Below are 25,557 nucleotides of genomic sequence, written 5' to 3' on the forward strand. Positions count from 1 at the left end.
CTCATTTTACCGACCTCGGAAGGATGGAAGGCTGAGTCAACCTTGAGCCTGGTGGGACTCGAACCTGCACTAATTGCAGGCAGCTGGTGTTACTTAAGGAGGCATTAGCCCACTGCTCCACCAAGGCTCTTGAAATGCTTTGTTTTCTTTTCACTTTTTATTTGTGGACTACCCAGGGTCATTGTAGAGTCAGGAATCCCTCCTTAACTCACTCCCTCCATCCATCCTAAGGGCTGGGGCAAGAGAGATTCTGATTCTTGCTTGTCCTCTTTTGAGATTTGAGATTTGTTATATTCTTATGGTTCAGAAAACAGAAATCGGGCTGATAGAGCCCAACCGTTCTCCTGGAAATGATTTTCACCTATGTGTCTTTCCCAAGTCCTTGGGATAAAAAATGAAAAAGAACAAAGGGAGGTTAGGATGTGAAGAAGGAACTTGCTGCAATAACTTTGCCTTCTTCCAAATGTAGAGTATGAGGTTGAAACCCAGCCTCTTCGTCCATGTGAACTTCAGAGAGAGAAGGCCTTCCATGATGGAGAAGACTACATCCCTCAGTGCTCAGAAGATGGACAGTTCAGGTAATGTTGGCTTTCCAATTTCCAATTTCTTGGAAGAATGGTTAACTGATAGGGGAGAAAGATGGGGATTTTGGTTCAGCAAAACTGGAGTGTCATAGCTTGTCTTCCACCATGGCCTCCTTAGAGAACCTGGATATAACCAGGAGTAGCTTATGTGATGTTGATCCATTAAACCAGGGGTCTCCAATCTTGGCCACTTTAAAACTTGTGGACTTCAACTCCCAGAATTCCTCAGCCAGCCAAGCTGGTTGGGGAATTCTGGGAGTTGAAGTCCACAGGTCTTAAAGTTGCCAAGTTTGGAGACTCCTCTTCAAGACGATACACCGGTGTTTCTCAATCTTAACTTTAAGATGATTGGACTTCAACTCCCAGAATTCCCCAGCCACATTTTTACAACAGCTGGATAAACCAGGAATCAAACTGAAGACATTTCACTTTCGGAAATGCATTTTAAAAAATAAATAAAAGGACAGAAAGACTTTGGGAAAGTTGCGTAATGTCCTAGCGATAAGTACTGAAAATAGTATGAGCCACAAAAATGTCAGGAGATGACTCAAAGGCAAATGCTGGTTGGATAAACATTGTGAAATGTGTATATCACAGTGATTAACAATCTTTCTTTTTTGGGTCTTGGGTTCTGCCTGTGAAATCTGAAACATTTTGAGAAAATCTTATGAGATTTTGAGACTGTGATGTGGGATTTTGTAGAATTTGAGCTATGTTGCCTATTCCAGGTCGGTCTGTTTGTCTGTCTCCCTATTCCCTACCAGTGAATCCAATGCCGCTTAAAAATTCCAGGAGTTATGGTTTAATGCGGTGTTTCTCAATCTCAGCAACTTTGAGATCTGTGGACTTCAATTCCCAGAATTCCCCAGCCAGACGTGGCTGTGAATCCCCACGCTGGCTAGGGACTTCTGGGAGTTGAAGTCCACACATCTCAAAGCTGCTGAAGTTGAAAAATGCTGGTCTAATTTTTATGGGAGGTATCAGCTCAAAAAGATATTGACCCACTTTCTTACTTATTATATTGGCCCATAGGGTAGTAGGATCAAAGCATGCTTCTTATGAATGTTTGTAAACCTTACGCATGTATAAAAAGCGTAATAATGCTGCAAATCGCTATTTTGTCCACCAGAAAAAAACAGTGCGACAGAAAGGGTCTCTTCTGCTGGTGTGTAGATGAAAAGGGCGTTGAAGTCACAGGCACTAAGCAGTCTGGATCATCTCTGACTTGTAAGTTCCTCCTTGTTGTGAATTTCGGTTTCAAAACACAAAGAATTTTAGTAAGGGTGTCTGGTGTTAGGACCCACCCCAAACCACATCTTAGGCAGACAAAACTCTTGGAGCCAAATCTAGTCCAAAAAGAATCTTTAGTATGACATGCTTGGTTGTAGGAATACAAGACAGGACTTAATATTGTTCCACGAACTAAACCCTTATAAAGAGTTCCCGGTTTAACCCCCCTTAATCCCATTTGGTCAGTCCCCCATCATTTACCTCGTATCATCCCTCTTGTGGGAAAAAGGAACTTAGGACCTTTTATGTTTATTGCTCTCTTCCGTGACACAAGCCAGATGCTAGCCCCCCCCCTGTTTGTTTCCCCAGTTCAAAAGGCTTCTCTTTTCCTTTGAAATGCCTAATATCGGTTCAATACACATCCGTTCCCTCCTCTTCGGGAGATGGCAGAATCCATGGAATAATGTTTTAAACATACATTTATGAATATGATATAAATGGATTCTGACATCTGATCTGCATTTGTGTGTGTGTGTGTGTGTGTGTGTGTGTTTGAGAGAGAGAGAGAGAGAGAGAGAGAGACTCACCTCTCTGATATATTCATTTTGTGCATTCAAGATATATTTTTTGGACATACGGTGGGATGTTAAAAAAAATAACAGTTGATGTATGCACAAACAGGTTGAGTGTTTAAAACTAACATATTTCTGTCTGGATCTCTTGGTATTGTGGAATTTAAACTTCCTTAATTCTGATAATGGAAACGGAACTCAACACCAAAACCAAGTCAAAAAACCATGATTTAAAGGATGAAATGTGAGACAGTAAATACTAAGGGGAAAAGAGAGGGAATATTTAATGTAGTAGTTTGAAACATGTACTAAAGATTCTTGTATATTATTTAACTATCGATTAACTCAGCCACCAGGCTGCTTTTTAAAATGTAAATGTAAACTGTAAAACTAGAAAAATCAATAAAACATTTTTCAAAAAAATAAAATAAAATAAAGGATGAAATGTCCACTGGGGAATTAAACTGCCCAGATATTTTTTTTTTGCTTATATTATGTGTATTATGCATGAAATCCCACTCTTTGACCAACATTCTTGATCACCCCACCTGTCAGATGCAAGCGAGCAGAACCACTCGTGAATAAATATCAAACTGAAACTTTATTGCCAGTCACCTATGTTACAAGAATCTCACCAGACGGACTACATTTTCTTGGGAGTGGTCAGATAAGGCTTTAGGGATTCTGAGGAGATCAGGTCATGAAAAGAGGCATAACTCACTTTAACAACCACCTTGCTTAGCAATGGAAATCATGGCCCCAATTTATAGGAGTACCTATAAATTGTTCTTCAAACTATACTTTAAGGAAATACAGGTAGTCCTCGACTTACAACAGTTCATTTAGTGACCATTCAAAGTTACAACGGCTCTGAAAAAAGTGACGTATGACCAGTGGTGGGATTTAGATCTGTGAACAACTGGTTCTCTGTGTGGATGCCACTTCCGGAAGTCCATTCTGGGCCTGGGCAACAAAAAATTAGCTACTGGTTCTGCCGAAATGTTGCGAACCAGCTGAATCCCACCACCGCATATGACCGTTTTTCACACTTACAACTGTTGCAGCATCCCTGTGGTCACGTGATTGAAATTCAGAGGCTTGGCAACTGATTCATACTTATGACCGTTGCTGTGTTCTGGGGTCATGTGATTCCCCTTTTGCGACCTTCTGACAAGCAAAGTCAATGGGGAAGCCAGATTCACTTAACAACCGGGTGACTCACTTATCAACTGCCATGATTCGCTTAACAACTCTGGCAAGAAAGGTCATAAAATGGGGCAAAACTCACTGAACAAGTGTCTCACTTAACAACAGAAATTTTTGGACACAATTGTGGTCGTAAGTTGAGGACCCCTGTATCTTGCTCAGAAAGTGAAAACGCTTTGCAGATGTTTGGAGGACGCTTTTCTCTGACTTTGCACCCTTTTTACAAGGGGTTGTATTTACTGAGCTTTGGAGATTATCTTTTTTTAAAAAAACGAAATTTAATATATGAAATACAAAGAAAAATAGAAATAGGAAATTGAAGGAAGGAGAAAGAGAGGAGGAAAAAAGGTGTGAGGTACAAGGGAAAAGGGGGGAGGGAAAGAGGCATTGACTTCTGACTCTTTTTAGCACAGTACAAGATGAAAACACTCCAGCCTCAACTTTTTACTGTTACACATTAATGTATAACTAGCCATTTCTACAGTATAACGACAAACCTATTTAATCGATAAAACCAAAGGCGAAGTTTCATATATATTTTTCATCACAAGCACAAAATCCGGAAGTAGCATCCAAATGAAAAACATACTCAAATATATTCTCCTTTTTGAATAGAATGATCAATTTAACCCTTTGGAGATGATCAACATCAGGTGAATTTGGCCCTGATGCAGCAAAGCTGAAAATTGTACTCATATTTATTCTGGCTGTAGGTTTGTCCTTCTGCCAGCTTCAAAAGCAGCAAATTCTGGTCAGCCGCTACATCAATAGCAGTGAAACTGCCTACATCCCACAGTGTCTGGATTCAGGTGATTTTGACCCCGTACAGTGTGACTTAGCTCTGCTACAATGCTGGTGTGTCGACGGTGAAGGGATGGAGATTTATGGGACCAGGCAGAAAGGAAAACCAAGGCAATGTAAGTCGTTAATCAAAACATAATTAGGCGTTTAAACTAGATGTAGTCACCAAAGGTGCTTTTTTTCAGGAGGCAACTGGAGTTTCTTTGTTTTTCTTTGAAGACGTTTCGCTTCTCATTCAAGAAGCTTCTTCAGCTCTGATTGGATGATGGGGAATGGAAAGATTTGTACTCCTTGCAGACAGCTGGTTCTTTGCATTCTTTTAGAGAGCCGTTGAGGCCACTTGGGGGTTTATCTATCTCTTCTTTCTTTCTTTCTTTCTTTCTTTCTTTCTTTCTTTCTTTCTTTCTTTCTTTCTTTCTTTCTTTCTTTCTTTCTTTCTTTCTCCCTTCCTTCTTTTTCTTTTTCTCTCTCTCTCTCTTTCTTTCCCTCCCTCTTTCCCTCCCTCCCTCCCTCCCTCCTTCCTTCCTTCCTTCCTTCCTTCCTTTCTCCCTCGCTCCCTCCCTTCTCTTTCTTTCTCTCTCTCTCTTTCCCTCCCTCCCTCCTTCCCTTCTTTCTTTCTTTCTTTCTTTCTTTCTTTTCTTTCTTTCTTTCTTTCTTTCTTTCTTTCTTTCTTTCTTTCTTTCTTTCTTTCTTTCTTTCTTTCTTCCTTCCTTTCCTTCCTACCTTCCTTCCTTCCTTCCCTCCCTCCCTCCCTCCCTTATTCCCATCATTATCTTTTTAACCTGTCAGTCATCCTTTCTCTTCTCAAAGTTAGAGAATCAGAGTGAGAAATAGATGGAAAAAGTTGACCTGCTTGGTAAAAAGATGAGAATGAGCCATGGATACGGGATGGGGGAAAATCTCTTCTGAAAGTTCTTTGAAAAATTTTGACAACTGGTATTCTTGAACAAAGAAGCCAGAATAAATGCAATATTTTTGCTTGTCAGGTCCTGGCCGGTGTGAGATTCGAGACCGTCGCATTCTGCATGGCGTTGGGGAAAAAAGCCCTCCACAGTGCTCAACTGATGGAGAATTCCTGCCTGTCCAGTGCAAGTTTGTCAACACAACCAACAGGATGGTCTTTGATCTTATCCATCATTTTAACAGGTAAGAAGAACTTTTTGCAATGCTTAGTACCTGCACCTGCCATTTAGGAAGATAAGAAGACATTCTAGCCCTAGCAAAAGCACCATGAGTGGAGGTAATCTGGACTATCAATGGTGACCATTGGTATGTTTGGACGGAGAGCTGAACCTAGTTCCAGGTCAAGTGAAATAATATCCTGATTCAAAGCTGATATTTTCTCATATTTAATAATGATAATGATCTAAGGCCCATGTTATTACCACTTCCAGTTCCCAATCTCTCAAAAATAAGTTGAAGACAATCTGTGAATAAAACAAAGAGCATACTGTTACAGGTTACTTTCTGATGCCTGAAAAGCTGTTTTTTGAAAGCTTCACTCTCTGGTGTCTGTAGAGTGATAATATGAGAATATAAATTGTTGCTGTTGTTAGTTGCGAAGTCATGTCCAACCCATTGTGACCCCATGGACAACGTTCCTCCAGGCCTTCCTGTCCTCTACCATCTTCTGGAGTCCATTTAAGCTCACGCCTACTACTTCAGGGACTCCATCCAGCCACCTCATTCTCTGTCGTCCCCTTCTTCTCTTGCCCTCAATCTTTCCCAGCATTAGGCTCTTCTCCAGTGAGTCCTTCCTTCTCATTAGGTGGCCAAAGTATTTTGAGTTTCAGCTTCAGGATCTGGCCTTCTAAAGAGCAGTCAGGGTTGATCTCCTCTAGGACTGACCGGTTTGATCGCCTTGCAGTCCAAGGGACTCACAGGAGTCTTCTCCAGCACCATAGTTCAAAGGCCTCAATTCTTTGGCGCTCAGCCTTTCTTATGGTCCAATATAAATAATAATATGCTAATCATGTATCAAAGGAGTAGCCACAATGCCCCTTGCTACATCATGGAAAAAGCTCATATACTGAATTTTCTCACAGCTGAATTTCTCTTTCAGGTTTCCCAAAGCATTCTTAACGTTTAGTTCCTTCAGAAGCTTATTTCCTGAAATCAACGGATACTGTTACTGTGCAGACAGTCTTGGGAGAGAACTAGAAGATACAGGTGAGTCTTCCTGCAGGAGTCTCCTAAAAGTGAAAACTTAGCAGTTGTTTGAAGAAAAATCAGGTCTGGTTCCAAGCTGGGAATCAATAAAATGGAGGCTAAGACGCTGGAAATAAAATGGAGGCTAAGACGCTGGAAATAAAATGGAGGCTAAGACGCTGGAAATAAAATGGAGGCTAAGACGCTGGAAATAAAATGGAGGCTAGCCGTTTGTAAAGAAGGTTTAATGATGAGCAGAACCAGCAACATAATGCAGTTCTGGGACTGTCATAAATATGAGTCAGTTGCCAAGAGGCCAAATTTTGATCCGGCGTCTGTGAAGATGCTGCAACAGTCGTAAGGATAAAAAACAGTCATAAGTCACTTTTTCTAGTGCCGTTGTAATTTTGAACAGTCATTGAATGAAGTGTTGTAAGTCTTAATGCAATGGTCTTGTTCGTCTAGTCCAGGGGTCGGCAACCTCGGCTCTTTTATGACTCGTGGACTTCAACTCCCAGAATTCCTGAGCTGGCTCAGGAATTCTGGGAGTTGAAGTCCACGAGTCATAAAAGAGCCGAGGTTGCCGACCCCTGGTCTAGTCTGTTAAGACAGTGGGTCAATTCTCCAAATATAACCGCAAGCTACCTAATCTCACTTTAATTTATACTCGAGGGTTTCCTGTATAGCAAAGCTATGGTTGCAGATTTAGGTTTAGAGATTGTGGCTGTGTGATGGTTCTGTTCAGCTGCTTTAAAGAGGTGGACACAGATGTTTTCTGCCTGCCCTTCCAGGAACAGAGTCTGCATAGCAGAGTCTGCATAGCCCCATCTGCATAGCCCCATCTGATATTATTTTTTATTTTAATCCCATTTATATCCCGCCCTTCTCCGAAGACTCAGGGCGGCTTACAATTTAAGCACAAACCAATGTGCTTAGCAAAAGCCTTCATTCTATGTATATGCCTGCTTGTTAGGGCTTTCACATATACCCCAGCGGCATTATTACAAAGTCAGCTTAATTGCCCCCAACAATCTGGGTCCTCATTTTACCTACCTCGGAAGGATGGAAGGCTGAGTCAACCTTGAGCCTGGTGGGATGCGAACCTGCACTAATTGCAAGCAGCTGGTGTTACTTAAGGAGGCATTAGCCCACTGCTCCGCCAAGGATTATCATCATCATCATCATCATCATCATCATCATCATCATCATTAATCATCTCACAGTCAGCCAGATGTTCAGACTGGATTTGGCATTTTTGTCTACCTATCGAGTCCTTACCAAGTACCTGGGATAGGCAGATGTGGATGTTTGATGGTATTACAGATCTCGTCGCAGGATGGAGGCAGTTCCTAGTAAGGCTGCCTCTTGCAACTGACTAATGGCAAATTTGTCAATGCCGATGATAGTGTTCAAATGCTGCTCCAGTTGTTTTGGGATTGCACCCAAGGCGCCTATTACTATTGGTACTACCATTGCTTGCCTTTGCCACAGTCTTTCTATTTCTATTTTGTAGGTCTTTGTATTTTGTTATCTTCTCCAGTTCTTTCTTGTCTATTTTGCTGTCTCCAGGCACTGCCACGTCCACTATCCAGACTTTTTTGTCTTTCTTATCGACAGTTGTTAAGTCCAGGGTGTTATGTTGCAGGTGCTTGTCTGTTTGAATTCTAAAGTCCCAGAGCAGTTTAACTTTATCATTTTCTATGGCTTTCTCTATTTTATGATCCCACCAGTTCTTGCTTACAGGCAAATGATATTTAATGGTGTCCAGCCACCATGTTCTTTGGTGGCCTGGTTTCCTTTTACCGGTTCCCAACATAATTGTTTCCCCCCTACACACACAGATGCAGTTTTGTGATTTTGCCTTCTAGTAACATGTCTGGTGTTAGGCACTCCAGCACTAGCTTGTTGGTCACCTTTCCTGTCCAAGGATCCATTAGATAAGTCCAGGGTGTTATGTTGCAGTAATTAAGCAATTCTCAACTTACGACCACAATCGAGTCCCACATTTCTGTTGTTAGGCGAGACATTTGTTAAAGTTGAGTTTGGCCCCATTTCACGACTTTTCTTGCCACAGTTATTAAGTGAATCACTGCAGTTGATAAATGAGTAACCTGGTTGTTAAGTGAATCTGGCTTCCTCATTGACTTTGCTGGATCAGAAGGTCGCAAAAGGGGATCACGCAACCCCGGGACACTGCAAAGGTCATAAACCTGAAACAGTTGCCAGGCATCTGAATTCTGATCACATGACCATGGGGATGCTTGCAAAGGTTGTACATGTGAAAAACGGTCACAAGTCATTCTTTTTTGTAGTGACGTCGTAACCTTGAATGGTCACTAAATGAAACATTGTAAGTTGAGGACTACCTGTATCCTAGTTAAATTAAAATAAGAGGTTTGAATAGCTGGAGGGGAAGCTTCTGTTGAAGATGCTGTACTAAAATGTTCTTTTCTTTCCCAGGTCTGGAAATGTTGCTTGAAAATGTGTATGACACAGTTTTTGCATCGCTGGAACTGGCTCCCACTTTTGTTGAAAGTAGCATGTATAGGATCCTACAGAGACGTTTCCTGGGGGTACAACTAGCAACTACTGGCAGATTCAGATGTACGTAAAATACTGTTCTGTGGGTTTAGATCAGACATGTCAAACACAAGGCCCAGGGGCCTGATGCGGCCCGCAAAGTGGTTTCATGTGGCCCGCAAAGCCATCCTGGAAACAGTGAGGGAACGGCCCCCACTACCTTGGCCCTGGCCCAGAGACCCTCCTTTTGCCAGAGACCCTCAGATATGTCCCACTCCTGCCCAGGCCCCCATAGGTACCCTTGATGCGAACGATGTAGAGCTGGCCACGCCCACCCAGTAGGCCACACCCATCCTGGCCATATCCACCCGGCCCCCTGAGGGCAACCACAATGCTAATGCGGCCCTCAATGAAATTGAGTTTGACACCCCTGGTTTAGATGAAACAGATCCAGAGAAGGCAGGTCAACATCTACAGTTAATCCTCTACTTACAACCATTAGCTTAGTCACCATTTGAAGTTTCAACGGCACTGAAAAACCCCCAATTCTTTATTGGCCAAATGTGGTTGGGCACACAAGGAATTTGTCTCCGGTGCATAAACCCTCTGTGTACATAACAAGCAATAGTGTTAAATCATGATCATAATCAATATAAAAATAAATACATTCACCATAAATCATAAGATGCAACACTTAGTGATAGTCATAGGACACTAGCTAAGCAAACAGCCTAAATCATATTAGGATACTAAATAAAACAATATAAATTGTAAGATACAAGGAAACAAAGTTATAGTCATAAGAAGATAAGGATAGGTAATAAGAAAGATGAGGAGAATAATAGCCATAAAGCTTTACTAAGTATTTTGACAGTGTTGTAAGAATTAGTTGTTTAGCAGATTGACGGCATGGGGGAAAAAAACTGTCCTTGTATCTAGTTGTCTTGGCATGCTTATGACTGTTTTATGACTTATGACTGGTTTTTACACTTACAACCATTGCAAAGTCCCCACAGTCACCTGATCAAAATTTGGACGCTTGGCAACTGACTCACATTTATTTATTATTTATTTATTATTTAGATTTATATACCGCCCTTTCCCGAAGGACTCAGGGCGGTTTACAGGATATTTAAAAGAAAATCAATACAAAAGCTAAAAACAATTAAAAAAGATTACATCATTCCCTGAGAAAAAATAAAAACCCCAGTTAAAGTTAAAAATATTCTCAGCCTGGGCCAGAGAGCTCGAAGAGCCAGGTCTTCAGGTCCCGGCGGAATGAACGGAGGTCAGGGGCAGTCCTAAGCTCCGCGGGCAGCTGGTTCCAAAGGGCAGGTGCGCCCACTGAGAAGGCCCTACCCCTGGGTGTTACCCGCCGGCAATCTCTTACCGGTGGCACCTGAGGAGACCCTCCCTGTGGGAGCGCACTAGACGAAGGGAGCTTGATGCTGGCAGCAGGTGTTCCCTCAGATATCCCAGACCCTCGCCATTTAGGGCTTTATAGGTCATCACCAGCACCTTGAATCTCACCCAAAGGGCAACCGGAAGCCAATGCAGCTCGCGGAGTAGAGGTGTTACATGGGAGTATCGGGAAACCCCCATCACAACTCGCGCGGCCGCATTCTGCACCAGCTGAAGCCTCCAGGTGGTCCTCAAGGGCAGCCCCATGTAGAGAGCGTTGCAGTAGTCTAAACGGGAGGTCATGAGCGCATTTATGACCGTTGCAGTGTCCCGGGTTTCATGTGATCACCTTTTGCAACCTTCTGACAAGTAAAGTCAATAGGGAAGCTACATTCATTTTACAACCTTAACAGCTGCAGTGATTCACTTAACAACTGTGGCAATAAAGGTGGTAAAATGAGGCAAAACTCACAACTCTCTTGCTTAGGGAAATTTTGGGCTTAATTGTGATTGTACGTCAAGGACTACCTATATTATTCTTTATGAGATGAGATGGTTTTTCTCCTCCCAACTTCTACTTCATCCATAGTAGTTGAACAGAGGATTGTTCTTATTTTTATTGATTTATTGTTACATCTATATCTATATCTATTATATCTATATCTATATCTATATCTATATCTATGTCTATGTCTATATCTTTATCTACATCTACATCTACATCTATCTATCTATCTATCTATCTATCTATCTATCTATCTATCTATCTATCTATCTATCATCTATCTATCTATCACAGTAAAAATGCAGAATGCAGAGCACAGCCAAATCAATACCCATGCAATTAAAATCCTTCAGTAGTCCACTTGTTTGAATCTTCTATTTCCTGATTTTTTTTCCATTAGACTGTTTTTCCCCCCAGGATATTTGCCAGACACTGGAACAAATGTACATGTGAATAAAAACCTGTTCTGTTATACTCTGTAATTCTTTTCTTTTGAAGGCCCCTCTAAGTGTGAAATGGAATATTTCACTGCCACTCGTTTTGAGGAGGATTATAAACCATTGTGTGAAGAGATTGGTGGTGCCTACAAGCCAACACAATGTCAACTGAATGGAGAATGTTGGTGTGTCGACAGCAGAGGACAGGAGATCCCTGGAACAAGAAGGAGAGGACAGCAACCGACCTGTGGTAGGTAAAGCCAGAAACATGGTCATCAAGGATTTTCATTCCTAGCTTAACGTTATGTCAAAACTAGAAAAAATTCCTCCAAATATCAGTTGCGATGGAATAGCAGTGAATTTCTCGTTTCTGAATTTCCCAGAAACATTTAAATAATCCCAGTGATAAACAGCTGTATCTTGGCATGATCCAGCAGAGATACTCTTAGAATATAAGGAAATAAACTCCCCACACAAACTTTTTTCCCATTATATTGATGAGACTATTGAAACAAAAATCCAAGAAAGGAAAGCTGTTCCGGATACCACACAGATTTAATTTATGGAATTTTGAACCATCTTCTGGGGATGACTTCCAGCTTAGATAGTTTTTAAAGGAAACAAAATAAATTCAAGGAGGATAGGTCACCAATAGCTGTTACTTTTAATGCTCACTACCTCCTTGATCACAGGTAATATACCTTAAATACCAGGTATGGGCAGCGTCAATTGAAAGAAGTTTCATTGTAGGAGAAGAGCAGATAGAGCTGGGGGTGGAGTTAAACGAGTCATCAGCCTAGCATCAAATGGTCTAAATCCAACCCCCCCAATTCCATTAGCTCTTATCTAGTGCCAATTTAGCATTGGACTTTAGCTGACTAGATTCTTGTCTACGGGCTTGAGAAATAAATCTCCTTAAATGCAACAACATATTTTTTTGCACCTGACATTTTTGCTAGAGAACTTTTTGGATGCATCTTCTTGGTCACTATGTAATATCAAATGCTGGTCTAGGTCAGGAGTAGGCAACCTTGGCTCTTTTATGACTCGTGGACTTCAACTCCCAGAATTCCTGAGCCAGCCATGCTGAGGGAAAAGGGAGAGGTTTCCAAGCTGAGCCATGCCAGCTCAGGAATTCTGGGAGTTGAAGTCCACGAGTCATAAAAGAGCCAGGTTGCCTATCTCTGGTCTAAATGAACCTTGGCCTGAACCAGTCTCAGGCCTCTTCTTGTGTTCTTCACAATAATTAATCACCTATTATCTTTTCCTTTGTCTAGGCAGGGAGCCCAACTGTGTCTCTGAGAGACTAGTATCTCTATCCAGGCTTTTCTATGGCCCCGTTGGTCATTTCAGCCATAACAATTTGTTTTCTGCTACTCCAGAGCCACGGAAATTAGTTGGCTCCTCGAGATTTTGTCCTTTTTCATTCAGAGACTTTTTTGTGGGTTCCACAGTGCTGTCTTCCACCTCAGGAAAAGCCAGGGCTGTTCAACGCCTCACATTCGAAACCCTCCTTGGTGAAGCCATAGGTGGGATGTTTCCATCACGAGAACTTGCTCAGATTGCCCTCCGGTTCACCAGCAACCCCAAGCGATTCCAAGAAAACCTTTTCGGTGGAATGTTCTTGAAGAATCTGCTCCAGTTTAACTTTACAGGAGCTCTTGGTCCAAACAGCAAATTTAATTTGGACAAATATTTCCAGCAGGTTGGGCTGAGAAGCGGATTCAGTGAACTGGCTGGTCAATTTTTGCAGGGAAGCTCCCAGGAGAAGTTTAATCTGAGCCAATCTCTTGTTGACAGCTTTGGCCGTAAGGTCAATTTAGAGGACAATCAGAATGCCATCCAATTCCTTGCTTCTCTTCTTGAAACCCCGGAGTTTTTCAGCTTTCTGCAGCATGTGATTTCTGTCCCAGAAAGTGTCACCAAAGATTTAGGCGATGTGGTGAGGATTCTGTTGAAAGCAAGAGACTGTACAGAAGAGGACAAGGATGCCTTCGTCCCTGACTGTACTGTAGATGGGAACTACAAGGAAATCCAGTGTAATAGAGGGGAGTGTTGGTGCGTAGATTTCAGGGGGAAAGAAATCCCCGGATCCAGAGTACGAGGGACAAACCCACGGTGCCCTACAGTGTGTGAAAAGCAAAGGGCCAGTTTGCAACTCTTAATAAGAGCCCAGCCTGCAGGATCTGAGATGTTTGTTCCTTCGTGTACCAAAGAAGGGAAATTCCTGCCAGTCCAGTGTCATGGGAAAAACTGTTTCTGTGTCAATTCAGATGGCATACCTGTTCCAGGAATAAGTACCAATTCTGGAGACCCCATACAATGTAAGTTTCACATGTTCACGTGATTATTTTGGGGTGGGGTGTTTTTGTGAGATGCTCCTGGTGTTGAGTGATGCGGAAGATGTGAATACGTAGAGATTAGAACGTAAAGCTAGTCATGGAAGAACTTCATAGAAATCAATTAGGTCTAGACAATATCTATGCTCTCTCTCTCAAATTCCCAAATTTGGTTTCTTTAAAAGTGGAAACATTGTTTTTTTTGTAGCACCTGCCTATAAGAGGGCAACTGAATGAGACTAACAGCATATGAACTCTTGGTTAGGAAAATAGATTTCTTACTTGCATGAGGTCCATGTTGCCTACTCATCTCCAAAATAACTCTCACTTTTCTGTTTTTGGTGTTCCCAACATAGAGCAATAGCACTTAGACGTGTATACGGCCCCATAACGCTTTACGGCTCTCTCTAAGCAGTTTACATTGTCAGCTTAGGGCCCCCAACAATCTGGGTCCTCATTTTACTGACCTCCGAAGGATGAAAGACTGAGTCAACCTTGAGCCTGTCAAGATCGAACTCCAAGCTGTTGGCAGAGTCAGCCTGTAATACTGTACTTTAACCACTATGATGCCATACCATGAGAAACCACAACTGTCATAAATATCAACCATTTTCATGCGGATTTGAGAAGAAAGGAAATGCTTCTACAATTATGCCTTGTATAATTGTATAATGCCTTATGCCTTGTATCTATCTCATAATCACTTCTGCGAGTTGTTCTGTGCTCTGGCTGGTGTCAGCTTTGATGGTGCCCAGCCACCTGAGATCCTTTTTCAGCTAACTCTTCCTAGCTGAATTGCTTCCACCAGAGAACTGCCCCCATGTGACATGGCCAGTTCTGTGATTTTGCCTTCCAGTGACCTGCCTGGTGTGATGCCCTCCAGTACTTGCTTGCTAGTCACCTGTGCTGTCCGAAGACATAATTTGTCCCAATGCACTTAATATAAGCACTGTCATGTCAGAATTATTTTCTTCCAAGTTTAGATCTTCTATCCAGTTGACCAGGTCTACCTTTTAAGCCTGCTCAGATTTAAAATGGAATCCGAAATTTAGCTCAGCAATTAATTTAATAATTAAAATGAATTAAACCCGGACGTTTCAGTCATGCTTGTGCTGGAGTGAAAATCTTAAACACCGATTCTACTGTGTTTCCCTGATAATAAGACCCACCCTGAAATTAAACCCTAGCCTGATTTTTTTTAGGGTGGGTTTAATATAAGCCCTATCACAAAAATAAGCCCAGGGGGCATGGCCAGCACAAGCGGCAGCAAGCGCACAGGGGCTGACGGTGTCCGGCAATAGCCGCAGACCGCCGGCCACTTGGCGCAGAGCAGGTAAGTCCACGCACAGAGGCAGAGGTGGGGGGAAAGTGTTTGGGTGCCTGTGGGATGCTTGGAAACTGAGCGATTTGCTGCTGTGAGGCAAGGCAAGTGTCGGGGGAAAAAAAGGCATCCCCCCAAAATAAGACCTACTGCCTTTTTTGGAGGCAAAAAAAAATTAAAAATAAAATATAAGACTTATAAGGTCTTATTTTCAGGGAAAAACGGTAGTGACTTTTTATTTATCAAGTTGGTTCTTTCTTAGGTCCAAGTGACTGTCACCTTGCAGCTGGTCAAGCTTTTCTACGTTCTGCTCAGCAGTTTCTACTGAATCCCACTGCTCTGACTGAGCTGTCCAACGTTTATGTGCCTCAGTGCAGTCTTGATGGACAGTGGAGGCCGATCCAGTGCAACGGTCCACCTGAACAAGCTTTTGAGTGGTATCAAAGATGGAATACCCAGAACAACAATAACAATGTGCTCGCTCTCACTGACTTGGCAAACATACTCCGAGACTACAAGGCAAGGTCTCAGCAAAGCTTTGAAGATTTTATCCGAATTCTCTACACAGCCGGCCACCAGAATGTTTTCCCAGAACTCTTCAAATACTCCTCTTTCGAAGCTGTTCCTCAAGATCTGCTGGAGGGCAGTACATTGCAGATATCTGAGAATGCTTTACTGGACCCATTCACCTTTTGGCAGCTTCTCCAAGGTCGCCTTAACCATTATCCAGGATCTTACAGTGATTTTAGTATCCCCTTGGGCCACTTTGATCTTCGCAACTGTTGGTGTGTGGATGAAAAGGGACGCTTGCAAGGAAGGCAAGCCACTGTAAACCAAGTTCCAACTTGTAAGTAACTTGTGCCAATCACCGCATCTTCCTGTGCTAAAACATTACAACATAGAATAGGGTTGGAAGGGACCTTCCCCTTCCCCTTCCCCTTCTCCCTTACTCTCTCCTCCTCCTCCTCCCTCCTCCCTCTTCCCTTATCCCTTGCCTTCTTTTTCCTTCTTCTTCTCCTTCTCTTTCCTTCCCCCTTGCTGCCTCCTCTTCCTCATCCTCCTTCTCCCCATTAGACAGATTTGCCACACTCTGAGCAAACATTTTTTCTTCTTGCAGGTTTTGGAACATGTGAAGCTGCAAAACGAGAAGCTGTGGAATTTGTTAACAAGGTGGAACAACTTATTCAGGAATCAAACAGCTCTCGTTTTCCTTTCGGACAAAGCTTTTTAATGAGCCAAGTGTCCATGTTAAGAGGCAGAGAACTCTGGAGTAATTTTTCTCAGCTGGAAAGCACTTTTGCAGAAATACTGTCGGCAGGGGGCGATTATGCCATCCAGTTGGCTGCACAATCAAGTATGTTAATTAAAAAATGATTTGTTTGGAGGATCGCCCAACGGTGGTGGTCCAGTATACTTTAAATTATTTAAGAAAAAATTAGCATTGCAGGATTTGCATGGGTGTCCACAGGATGAGGATCAAAAAGTCAAGATGGTGATCACAACTATAGGATTGAACACCTGGGTATTGATCACATGGTTGTGGCCACCATCTTAACTTTTTTGACTGCCCTGTGGATACCTCTGAAGGCTTTGTTTGGTTCTCTTGATAGATATTATAGGAGGAGAACCATGCTAGTGTATGGCATTGTTTCTCAACTTTAGCAACTTTAAGATGGCTGGGAGATTCTGGGAGTTGAAGTCCACACATCTTAGAGTTGCCACATTTGAAAAACACTCATCTTCAGTAACTAGAGATCACATGGACTCTGGTAGGGTCTTTCAATCTAGAGCAAGGGTCTTCAAGCTTGGCCCTTTTGTGACTTGTGGACGTCAACTCCCAGAATTCCTCAGCCAGGCATGCATGACATCCACAAGTCACAAAAGGGCCAAGTTTGAAGACCCCTGCTCTACAGCTTAAGTCTTGTATTAAAATTTGCTAGTGTTTGGTCACCTTTGTTTCTGCACCTTTCATTATCCCAAGATAAAAAAAAATGAACAAAAATCAGGACCGGTTCTTGGCATCTCCATGTTTGGCTGTCCAGCCTTCCAAGATGAACCTCTAAAGCAGGGGTATCCAACCTTGGGAACTTTAAGACTTGTGGACTTCAATTCCCAGAATTCCCTAGGGAGCCATGCAGGGTGGGGAATTCTGGGAGTTGAAGTCCACAACTTTTAAAGTTCCCAACCTTGGATCCCGCACCTGTCTAAAGGATGATTTCTCAGCAGGGGAAGTTAAAAGAAGGTTATTACAATGGAGATGTTCTAAGGAGGTATTTGTGTTAAACCACTGTAGCAAAAAAAAAAACCCCAAATGCCTAGCATTTTTGTGACACTATAGAGGCTAACAAGTTTATTTTCAACCCAATCCCCTTCAGCAAATATACAGATTCAAGTACGGCACTTTTTTTCATATTCTCTTCTTGGGGAAAAATGATATAGCTAGGGAGAGAATGACCTGGGGGTCTAGTGGTAAAGCAGGACTGCATAAATTGTAGAAATAGATAAAGGAGGCTTGAGGATGTTAATAATGATGAAGAGGCAGACAAAGTAGAGGGGCCCTTGTGCCTCCTTTTATATCAGATCTTATTTTTGAATGACCCACATAATAGCTACTTATGAATCAGTAGTAGAAGAGTTCTGTCTTTTTCTATTGTCTACATCTCTGGAGTTGCCTTCGTTGCCTAAGCTATGTTTGCTTGGTTGCAGCTTTGCAATTTTATCGGAAGAGTCTATTTGCATCCCTGGACTCTGTTGGGCAGGCTCTGCGCTTGGCCTTTCTGCCTTATATTCCCCAGTGTGATGGACAAGGGAACTGGGAGCCCATCCAGTGCTATGAGAGCACAGGTGAGAAATATCTATGAAGACATTTGCCTGAATAAACACTGATGGTCTTTCATGACAGGTAGATACTATGGTAGCAATTACATAAGTTAATCCACTCTCTCCCCCTTCTTCTCCTTCTCTTTCTCCTTCTCCTTCTCCTTCTCCTTCTCCTTCTCCTTCTCCTTCTCCTTCTCCTTCTCCTTCTCCTTCTCCTTCCCTCCCTCCCTCCCTCCCTCCCTCCCTCCCTCCCTCCTTCCTTCCTTCCTTCCTAGGTTACACAACAAACATGACTCTAATTACCTGTATTATTTTATTTCCTTGCATGCATTTGTATATAAATAATAAAAGGTAAAGGTAAAGGTTCCCCCACACATGTGTGCTAGTCGTTTCCAACTCTAGGGGCCGGTGCTGCTCATCTCTGTTTCAAAGCTCACTCTGTTACGCGGCACTCGGGATTCGACCTGCCAAACTGCCGACCTTCTGATGTGACAAGCTCAGCGTCCTAACCCACTGAGCCACCGCGTCCCTATATAAATAATAAATACTATATTTATATCCTGCCTTTATTCTATAGCAGAGGTAAGCAACCTCAGCTCTTTTATGACTCATGGACTTCAACTCCCAGAATTCCTGAGTCAGCTTAGCTTTACCTTTACCTTTTATTATTTATATACAAATGCATGCAAGGAAATAAAATAATACAGGTAAGTAGAGTCATGTTTGTTGTGTAACCTAGGAAGGAAGGAAGGAAGGAAGGAAGGAAGGAAGGAAGGAAGGAAGGAAGGAAGGAAGGAAGGAAGGAAGGAAGCTTAGCTGACTCAGGAATTCTGAGAGTTGAAGTCCATGAGTCATAAAAGAGCCGAGGTTGCCTAACCCTGTTCTATACAATTCAATGTGGCGTTTGTAATGTCCCTGCTTTCTATTTTCCTCAAACAAGTCTGGGAGATGAATTAGACACGTGACGTGTCGCGACGTATCATGATTTTTTCCCCACATTGCCAGCAATGGGTTGGGCACAGTTTTGCGATGATGCATCCGGCCCGTGGGCCGGCAGTTTGACACCCTTGGGTTAAATGACTGGCCGAAACTTACCCGGTCAACTTTCAAGCCTAAGGAAACGCTGGAAGTCACAGTCTCCCAATTTCTTGTCCAGCATCTTCTCTATCACCAAACTAGCACTCAGTTTGCAAAAACATGAATAAGATTCACCACAAGCTCGAGGACTTTATTAAAAATGTCCTTGGATCATCTTCCAACTGAAGAGGTAGAAAGTGCCACCATCACCATGAAACTTGAGTCTTTCAGGAGTTGGGAAAGCCCTGTGGAGGCAGGCCTTCAGAGGAACTGCTTCCTTTGGTGAGATGATCAATAAACATTTAGGGCTTTTCTGATTTGTTTTTTTTGTGCTACGGTGGCCAGTTCAGACAAAATAAGTCGTCAAGGCAGATTCAGTAAAAAAATTTCTTCCTTGTTGAACCGTTGTCTAATTCTACTCACAAGAAATATCTCTTTGCGAAGTGATTCCAAAACATATCTTATTGTTCTTGTGTCTCAGGTCACTGCTGGTGTGTAGATGAGACGGGACGTTACGTTTCAGATTCTTTGATGACACGTTCAACACAACTGCCCCAGTGTAAGTCTTCTTATTTAAAGATGGGCTGTTGCCTTGTTACAAGCTGAGTGCATGTTGGGATAAAATTAGTTTAGCTGATTTATGAAAGGCTGAGTTGAGGCCATCCACATCTTTAGTACGGACGGCCTCAACCCAGCATTTCATAAACCAGCTAAACTATAGGGGGTCTTTCAAAACTTACCCTTCAAAATTACCTTACAGATAAATCAATTCCCTTGATTTACAACCATTTGTTCAAACTTTCAATGGCACTGAAAAAAAACGTGACTTAAGGGAGGTCTTTGCGCTTACAACCATTGCAGAATCCCCCATGCTCACTCGATCAAAATGTGGGCACTTGGTGATCAGCATCTGTTTATGATAATTGTAGCATCCCAGAGTCATGTGATCACAATTTGGGATCTTTCCCAAGCAAAGTCAAGGGTGGAAATTGGATTTGCTTAAGGATTGCATGATTCACTTAACAACTGCAGTGGTTTGCTTAACCTCTGTGGCAAAAACGTTTGTAAAATCAGGCGCAATTCACTTGACAACCCCCTTGCTTAGCAATGGTAGTTCTGGTTGTAACCCCCAATTGTGGTCATAAGTTGAGGTCTATCTGTATTTTAACAGAATAACAGAGTTGGGAGGGACCTCAGACATCTTTCAGTCCAACCCGCTAGTTTAGCAGGAGACCCTATACCAGTGGTGGCGAACCTATGGCACGCGTACCAGAGGTGGCATTCAGAGCCTTCTCTGTGGGCATGCATGCTGTTGCCCCATCCCCATCTCTCCCCATGGCCCCCTCCTCACCAACCCCCTGGAAGATAGTCACCCCTGGGCACTGTCTGTGCAGCGCAGTGTAGCCAAGGACATGGCAGCCAGGCAACGGGGACAAGAGTCCGCTCTCATGCCCCATCGTGCGCAGATAATGCTGTGGGGTGTGGGTGGAGGGCATAGCCACCATGGTGCCGCTGGGCCACCTGGGTGATCTGCGGTGGGCCATGGGGGTGTGGGTGGCCCTGCGGGTGGGCAGGGTGGGGCAGGGCAAGGGGTGGGGTGGGGTGGGGTGGGAAGAGCAAGAGTGGTGGGGCGGGGCAGAGGCAGGTTTTGGGCTCTTGGTCTCTAAAAGGTTCGCCATCACTGCCCTATACCACTTCAGATAAATGGTTGTCCACTCTCTTCTTACAAACCTCCAGTGATGGAGCACCCACAGTTTCTGGAGGCAGGTCATTCCACTGGTTAATTTCCCCATTGTTAGGAAATTTCTCCTTAGATTGGCCCTCTCCTTGATTAATTTCTATCCATTGCTTCTTGTTCTGCCTCCAGATGCTTTGGAGAATAGGTTGACACACACACCCCTCTTCTTTATGGCAGCTCCTTAGATCTTGGAACACTTGTATTTTGCTTCTCAGTCTGGCGTGAGAAATTTTTACAGGTATCCTTGGAGATTTGATGGGATTGAATTCTGTCCTTGGCTCACTTATTTGGATTGATGAAGTGATTCTGGGGATGGATTTCTTCCACTGAGTTTTGATTACTGATTACTTTGGCTGGAGTGAACACTTGGTGGTTTCACAGATCCGGTTTCCTCTGTATCTGCAACTGTCTTTAATTATTTGGGGGGGAAAAATGAGCGGGTCTGCTGACTCGTTTGCTCACTGGAATACATATTACTTTGGAAAAAATGATCTGAATGCAGGTCAGACATCATGTCAACGTTCTCAAGTGAATGCACAGATTGCCAGTTGGAGAATGAATGGACAGACACAGAACGCAGTTTCAGCAGCTCTGTTTTCTCCATCCTGTCTCAAGGCAAGTTGTATAAAGCTGAAAACTGTATTTTAATTATTACAGCCTTACACTTTTCCTTTTTTGAAGGTTGAGATAGGGAACATGGTGGCTTAGCAGTTATGATGCTGGGCTTGTTGGCTGGAAGGTTGGCAGTTTGAGACCCAAGCACCGTATGAAGGAATGAGCTCCAGCTCCTTGCTCTAACTTCTATCCACCTAGCAGTTTGAAAGCATACAAATGCAAGCAGATAAATAGGTACCTCTTCAGTAGGAAGGTAACAGCGTTTGCCTCAACATATAGTCGTGCCAGCCACATGACCACAGAAGTGTCTTCTGACAGTGCTGGCAACCTTGGGTGCTGTCCCACTCACTCACACGTACACCTAAAAACCCAGAACTGTCCCAATTAAGTCCAGCCAAAAAAAGAGACCAATGCTAGTCCATAGAGCAGGGGTCTTCAAACTTGGCCCTTTCATGACTCGTGGACTTCAACTCCCAGAATTCCTCAGCCAGGCACGCTGGCTGAGGAATTCTGGGAGTTGAAGTCCACGAGTCATGAAAGGGCCAAGTTTGAAGACCCCTGCTATAGAGCAATGGCCAGTTGGTCCACAAAGCATTTGAAAGTTTCCCAAAGAAGATAAACCCGCTAGGCAAAATTAAATCCACAATACAGGAGGGTGCATGAGACAAAACAAGTCCAGAGTTCACCAGCCTGATCCAAAGTTAAGGCAGAGGGTCAATCCAAGGCCAGGCTGAAATCACAACAACCAGGAAACATGTAGCAAAAAATGTACACATTGCTTCCGGCATCGGCTCCATCTGTCTGCTGTGCTAAACAACCAAATTCTGGCGTAGCCTGTCAAGAAGGATGAGACTGCCTCCTCATGAGTAATTGGGATGACCTTCACTGCTCCTGCCTTTTCTCTGCCCTACCTGTTCTCACAGAAGGCAGTTCCTACTCCTCATCCCTGACCGGCTGCAGCTGCTTGCTTTCCCACCTATTGTGTAGTGGGTTCTGGAACGCAGAAAAGATGCCAGGCCGATGAGTACAGCATAGGGGTTCTTTACTGGTGGTAGAAACTGTACTGGGGAAATATATACCTGGCCAGGTACGCCCTCAGCCAATCAGTTTAAACCTTAGTTTCCCGCCGAAAACTAACCAGCCACAGCAGTTTCGGTACAGCGCCACCTGGTGGTATCGGCTATGCTGTGGCTTACTGTATCTCTTAAACCCCCATACATAACACCACCCAAAGCTTCAGGGCTGTCCTGCTGCAGCTGTGCAGCTGTGCTTCACCCAAATCCCTCTCAGATGGCTGCTAGGAGCCGTTGAGCAACTCTCTTCCTGAAGTGCCTGGGACTGGTTCATCCTCTTCTGAACTGAAATCCAGAGAAGAATCTAGGGAAGTGTCTGGGAGAGTCACCACAACTAGGAAATGGAGATGAGCACTGGTCCCTAGACTCAGAATCAACAATCTCATTCATATTCTCTCTCTCTCTCTCTCTCTCTCTCTCTCTCTCTCTCTCTCTCTCTCTCTCTCTCTCTCTCTCTCTCTCTCTCTCTCTCTCTCTCTCTCTCTCTCTCTCTCTCTCCTCTCTCTCTCTCTCTCTCATATTTATAATGCTGCTCATCTCACTCATCTCTCTATTTTAGAATGGAGACTATGCAAATGTTCAGAAATTGGGTTCACGGGCCTGGTGCGTCAACCCGGTGTCAGGAGAAGTAACGCAAGAGAGCAAAGTTGATTCCAACGGTGAGGTTCCTTGTAAGTGCCTCCATTTGTTTTCTAATTTAACTTTTGATCCTATTTAGGGAGTCTCCCGAAGCTCTCCTTTAGCTAATCCCGTCTTCTAAAATGAAAGAGATTATTTGGCAACAAGGACGGGGTGTTCTCCTGAGAGAAATAATGTTAGTGTCAAGAGAATACCACTTTCTTGTTACCGAGTAATCGGCATTAGGATACCTGCTTTCCTGACATAGCACAGTTCCTGCATGATTTCCCTCCCCCCTAAAAAAAATTCTCTAAAGAAGGGCTGAGCAGTGTACAAACACATTCCAAAATACTCTTGATAAAATTTTGGCTTTAAGTCTTCAGGAATGCTCTTACTGTATTCTCAGCCTTCCCCAAATTGAAACTTTTGTTCCTATTAAACTGATTAAAGCTCTATTTCTAAGTGTCTGTTTCTAGGCAAAGAAAAAGGAATAAGAATAAGAAAGGACTTTCCCCAAGGGAAGAAAATACCGGATTTTACTACATAGGGGTGACCACAGGAAATATTTATTTGTCTATTAATCTAATTTTTATGCTGCCTGATTGCCTACGATCTGGGCAGCTCACAACAAAAGAAGGAAAATGCACCAATAAAATACTAATAGAAATACTAATAAAGCACAAAATCTGGATAGTGGATATTTATTATTTATTTATTATTTATTAATTCGGTTTATATACCGCCCTACTCCCAAAGGACTCAGGGCGGTTTACAAGGCAAAATTTAAAAACAATACAATAAAAAATTAAAATTAAATTAAATTAAGTCTAGCCCCAAAAAATTAAAATCACAATTTAAAAAACATTAAAACCCCTCAGTCCAGACCAGATAGCTCAAAGAGCCAGGTTTTTAGGTCCCGGCGAAATGAACGAAGGTCGGGGGCAGTCCGGAGTTCCGTTGGCAGTTGATTCCATAGGGCAGGCGCGCCCACAGAGAACGCCCTCCCCCTGTGGATCGCCCGTCGGCAATCCTTGACCGGCGGTACCCTGAGGAGGCCCTCCCTGTGGGAGTGCACAGGACGATGGGAAATTCACGCTGGCAGCAGGTGCTCCCTTAGATAATCCGGGCCCATGCCATTTAGGGCTTTATAGGTCATCACCAGCACCAGATATGGCCTTATCTGAAGACAGCAGAATAGAATTGAAAGAACTGGAGAAAAAAAAATCACAAAATATAGGTAGTCCTCGGCTTACGACCACAGCTGGGCCCAAAATTTCTGTTGCTGAGCAAGATATTTTTAAAGTGAGTTTGGCCTCATTTTACGACCTTTCTTGCCACCGTTGTTAAGTGAATGGCTGCAGTTGTTAAGTTAGTAACCTGGTTATAAAGTGATTCTGGCTTCCCCATTGACTTTGTCGGAGAGTTGCAAAAGGCGATCACATGATTCTGGGCCACTGTGACCATCGTAACTTTGAGTCAGTTGCTAAGCGTCTGAATTTTGACCACGTGACTGTGGGGATTGTGCAATGGTAGTTGTGAAAAATAGTCGTAAGTCACTTTTTTCAATGCTGCTGCAACTGAGAATGGTCACTAAACTAACTGTTGTAAGTCAAGGACAAAGTTATGCAAATACAAGTAGAAAGTCTGTGGCAAAAGCAACCAAAGATAACTCTAATAGGAATTGGGCCCTGGGTGCAATCCCAAAACATCTGGAGCAGTACCTTCGGCATTGACAAACTCAGCATCAGTCAATTGCAAAAGGCCTTTTTACTTGGAACAGCCTTCATCTTAAAATAATAATAATAATAATAATAATAATAATAATAATAATAATAATAATAATAATAATAATAATAAAAATAAAAATAAAAATTGGAAGGGACCTTGGAGGTCATCTAGTCCAATCACCTGCTCAGGCAGGAAACCCTATACCATTTCAGACAAATGGCTGTCCAGTCTCTTCTTAAAAACTTCCAGTGTTGCAGCATTCACAGCTTCTGGAGGCAGGTTGTTCCACTGGTTAATTGTTTTAACTGTCAGGAAATTTCTCCTTAGTTCTAGCTTGCTAAAGGCCTGAACTGATAACACTCAGTGGGTAAAACTCTTACGGTTGCAATAGAGAACAGAATGGAACAGAATAGAATAGAAACTTTATTGTCACTTTAAATGTACGCTAATCAGCATACATTAAAACAAAATTTCATTGCATTCAGCTCTCAAAAATCCCCCCACCATTATACATATACCCATATACACACATATACATGACACAGAGAAACATCACAGTCTAGTTCAAATGTATATATATATATATATATATATATATATATATATATATATATATATATATATATATAATTTATGAGATGGATGGCATAGGGCAGGGGTCCCCAGCTCCCTGTCTGTGGACCAGTACCAGGCCCCAAAATGCCAGCAACCGGTCTGCACAAACAAGCAAAGCTCCATCCGCGGGATGCAGTCAGCACACAAAACCACGCCCCCTTCGGTCCACGGAAAAACCTCTCTCCACGTAACCAGTCCCTTGTGCCCAA

At 43.0% G+C, this 25,557-nt stretch overlaps 1 protein-coding gene across 1 annotated transcript in view; it reads left to right on the top strand.

The window, feature by feature from the left end:
* The first annotated feature begins 4,451 nt into the window (after positions 1-4,451).
* TG (thyroglobulin) overlaps positions 4,452-25,557 on the top strand; it is a 136,043-nt gene continuing 114,937 nt past the window's right edge. Inside the window, exons 1-12 of the mRNA XM_083360020.1 lie at positions 4,452-4,509; positions 5,380-5,539; positions 6,456-6,562; positions 9,002-9,145; positions 11,466-11,654; positions 12,682-13,728; positions 15,327-15,911; positions 16,182-16,418; positions 17,771-17,908; positions 19,443-19,520; positions 21,202-21,314; positions 22,947-23,058. Coding sequence (XP_083216146.1) covers positions 4,467-4,509; positions 5,380-5,539; positions 6,456-6,562; positions 9,002-9,145; positions 11,466-11,654; positions 12,682-13,728; positions 15,327-15,911; positions 16,182-16,418; positions 17,771-17,908; positions 19,443-19,520; positions 21,202-21,314; positions 22,947-23,058 — 2,953 coding nt within the window. The 5' untranslated portion in view covers positions 4,452-4,466. The remainder of the gene's footprint in view (positions 4,510-5,379; positions 5,540-6,455; positions 6,563-9,001; positions 9,146-11,465; positions 11,655-12,681; positions 13,729-15,326; positions 15,912-16,181; positions 16,419-17,770; positions 17,909-19,442; positions 19,521-21,201; positions 21,315-22,946; positions 23,059-25,557) is intronic.

The sequence above is a fragment of the Vipera ursinii genome, assembly GCF_947247035.1.
Source record: "Vipera ursinii genome assembly, chromosome: 3".
Classification (NCBI taxonomy): Eukaryota; Metazoa; Chordata; class Lepidosauria; order Squamata; family Viperidae; genus Vipera; species Vipera ursinii.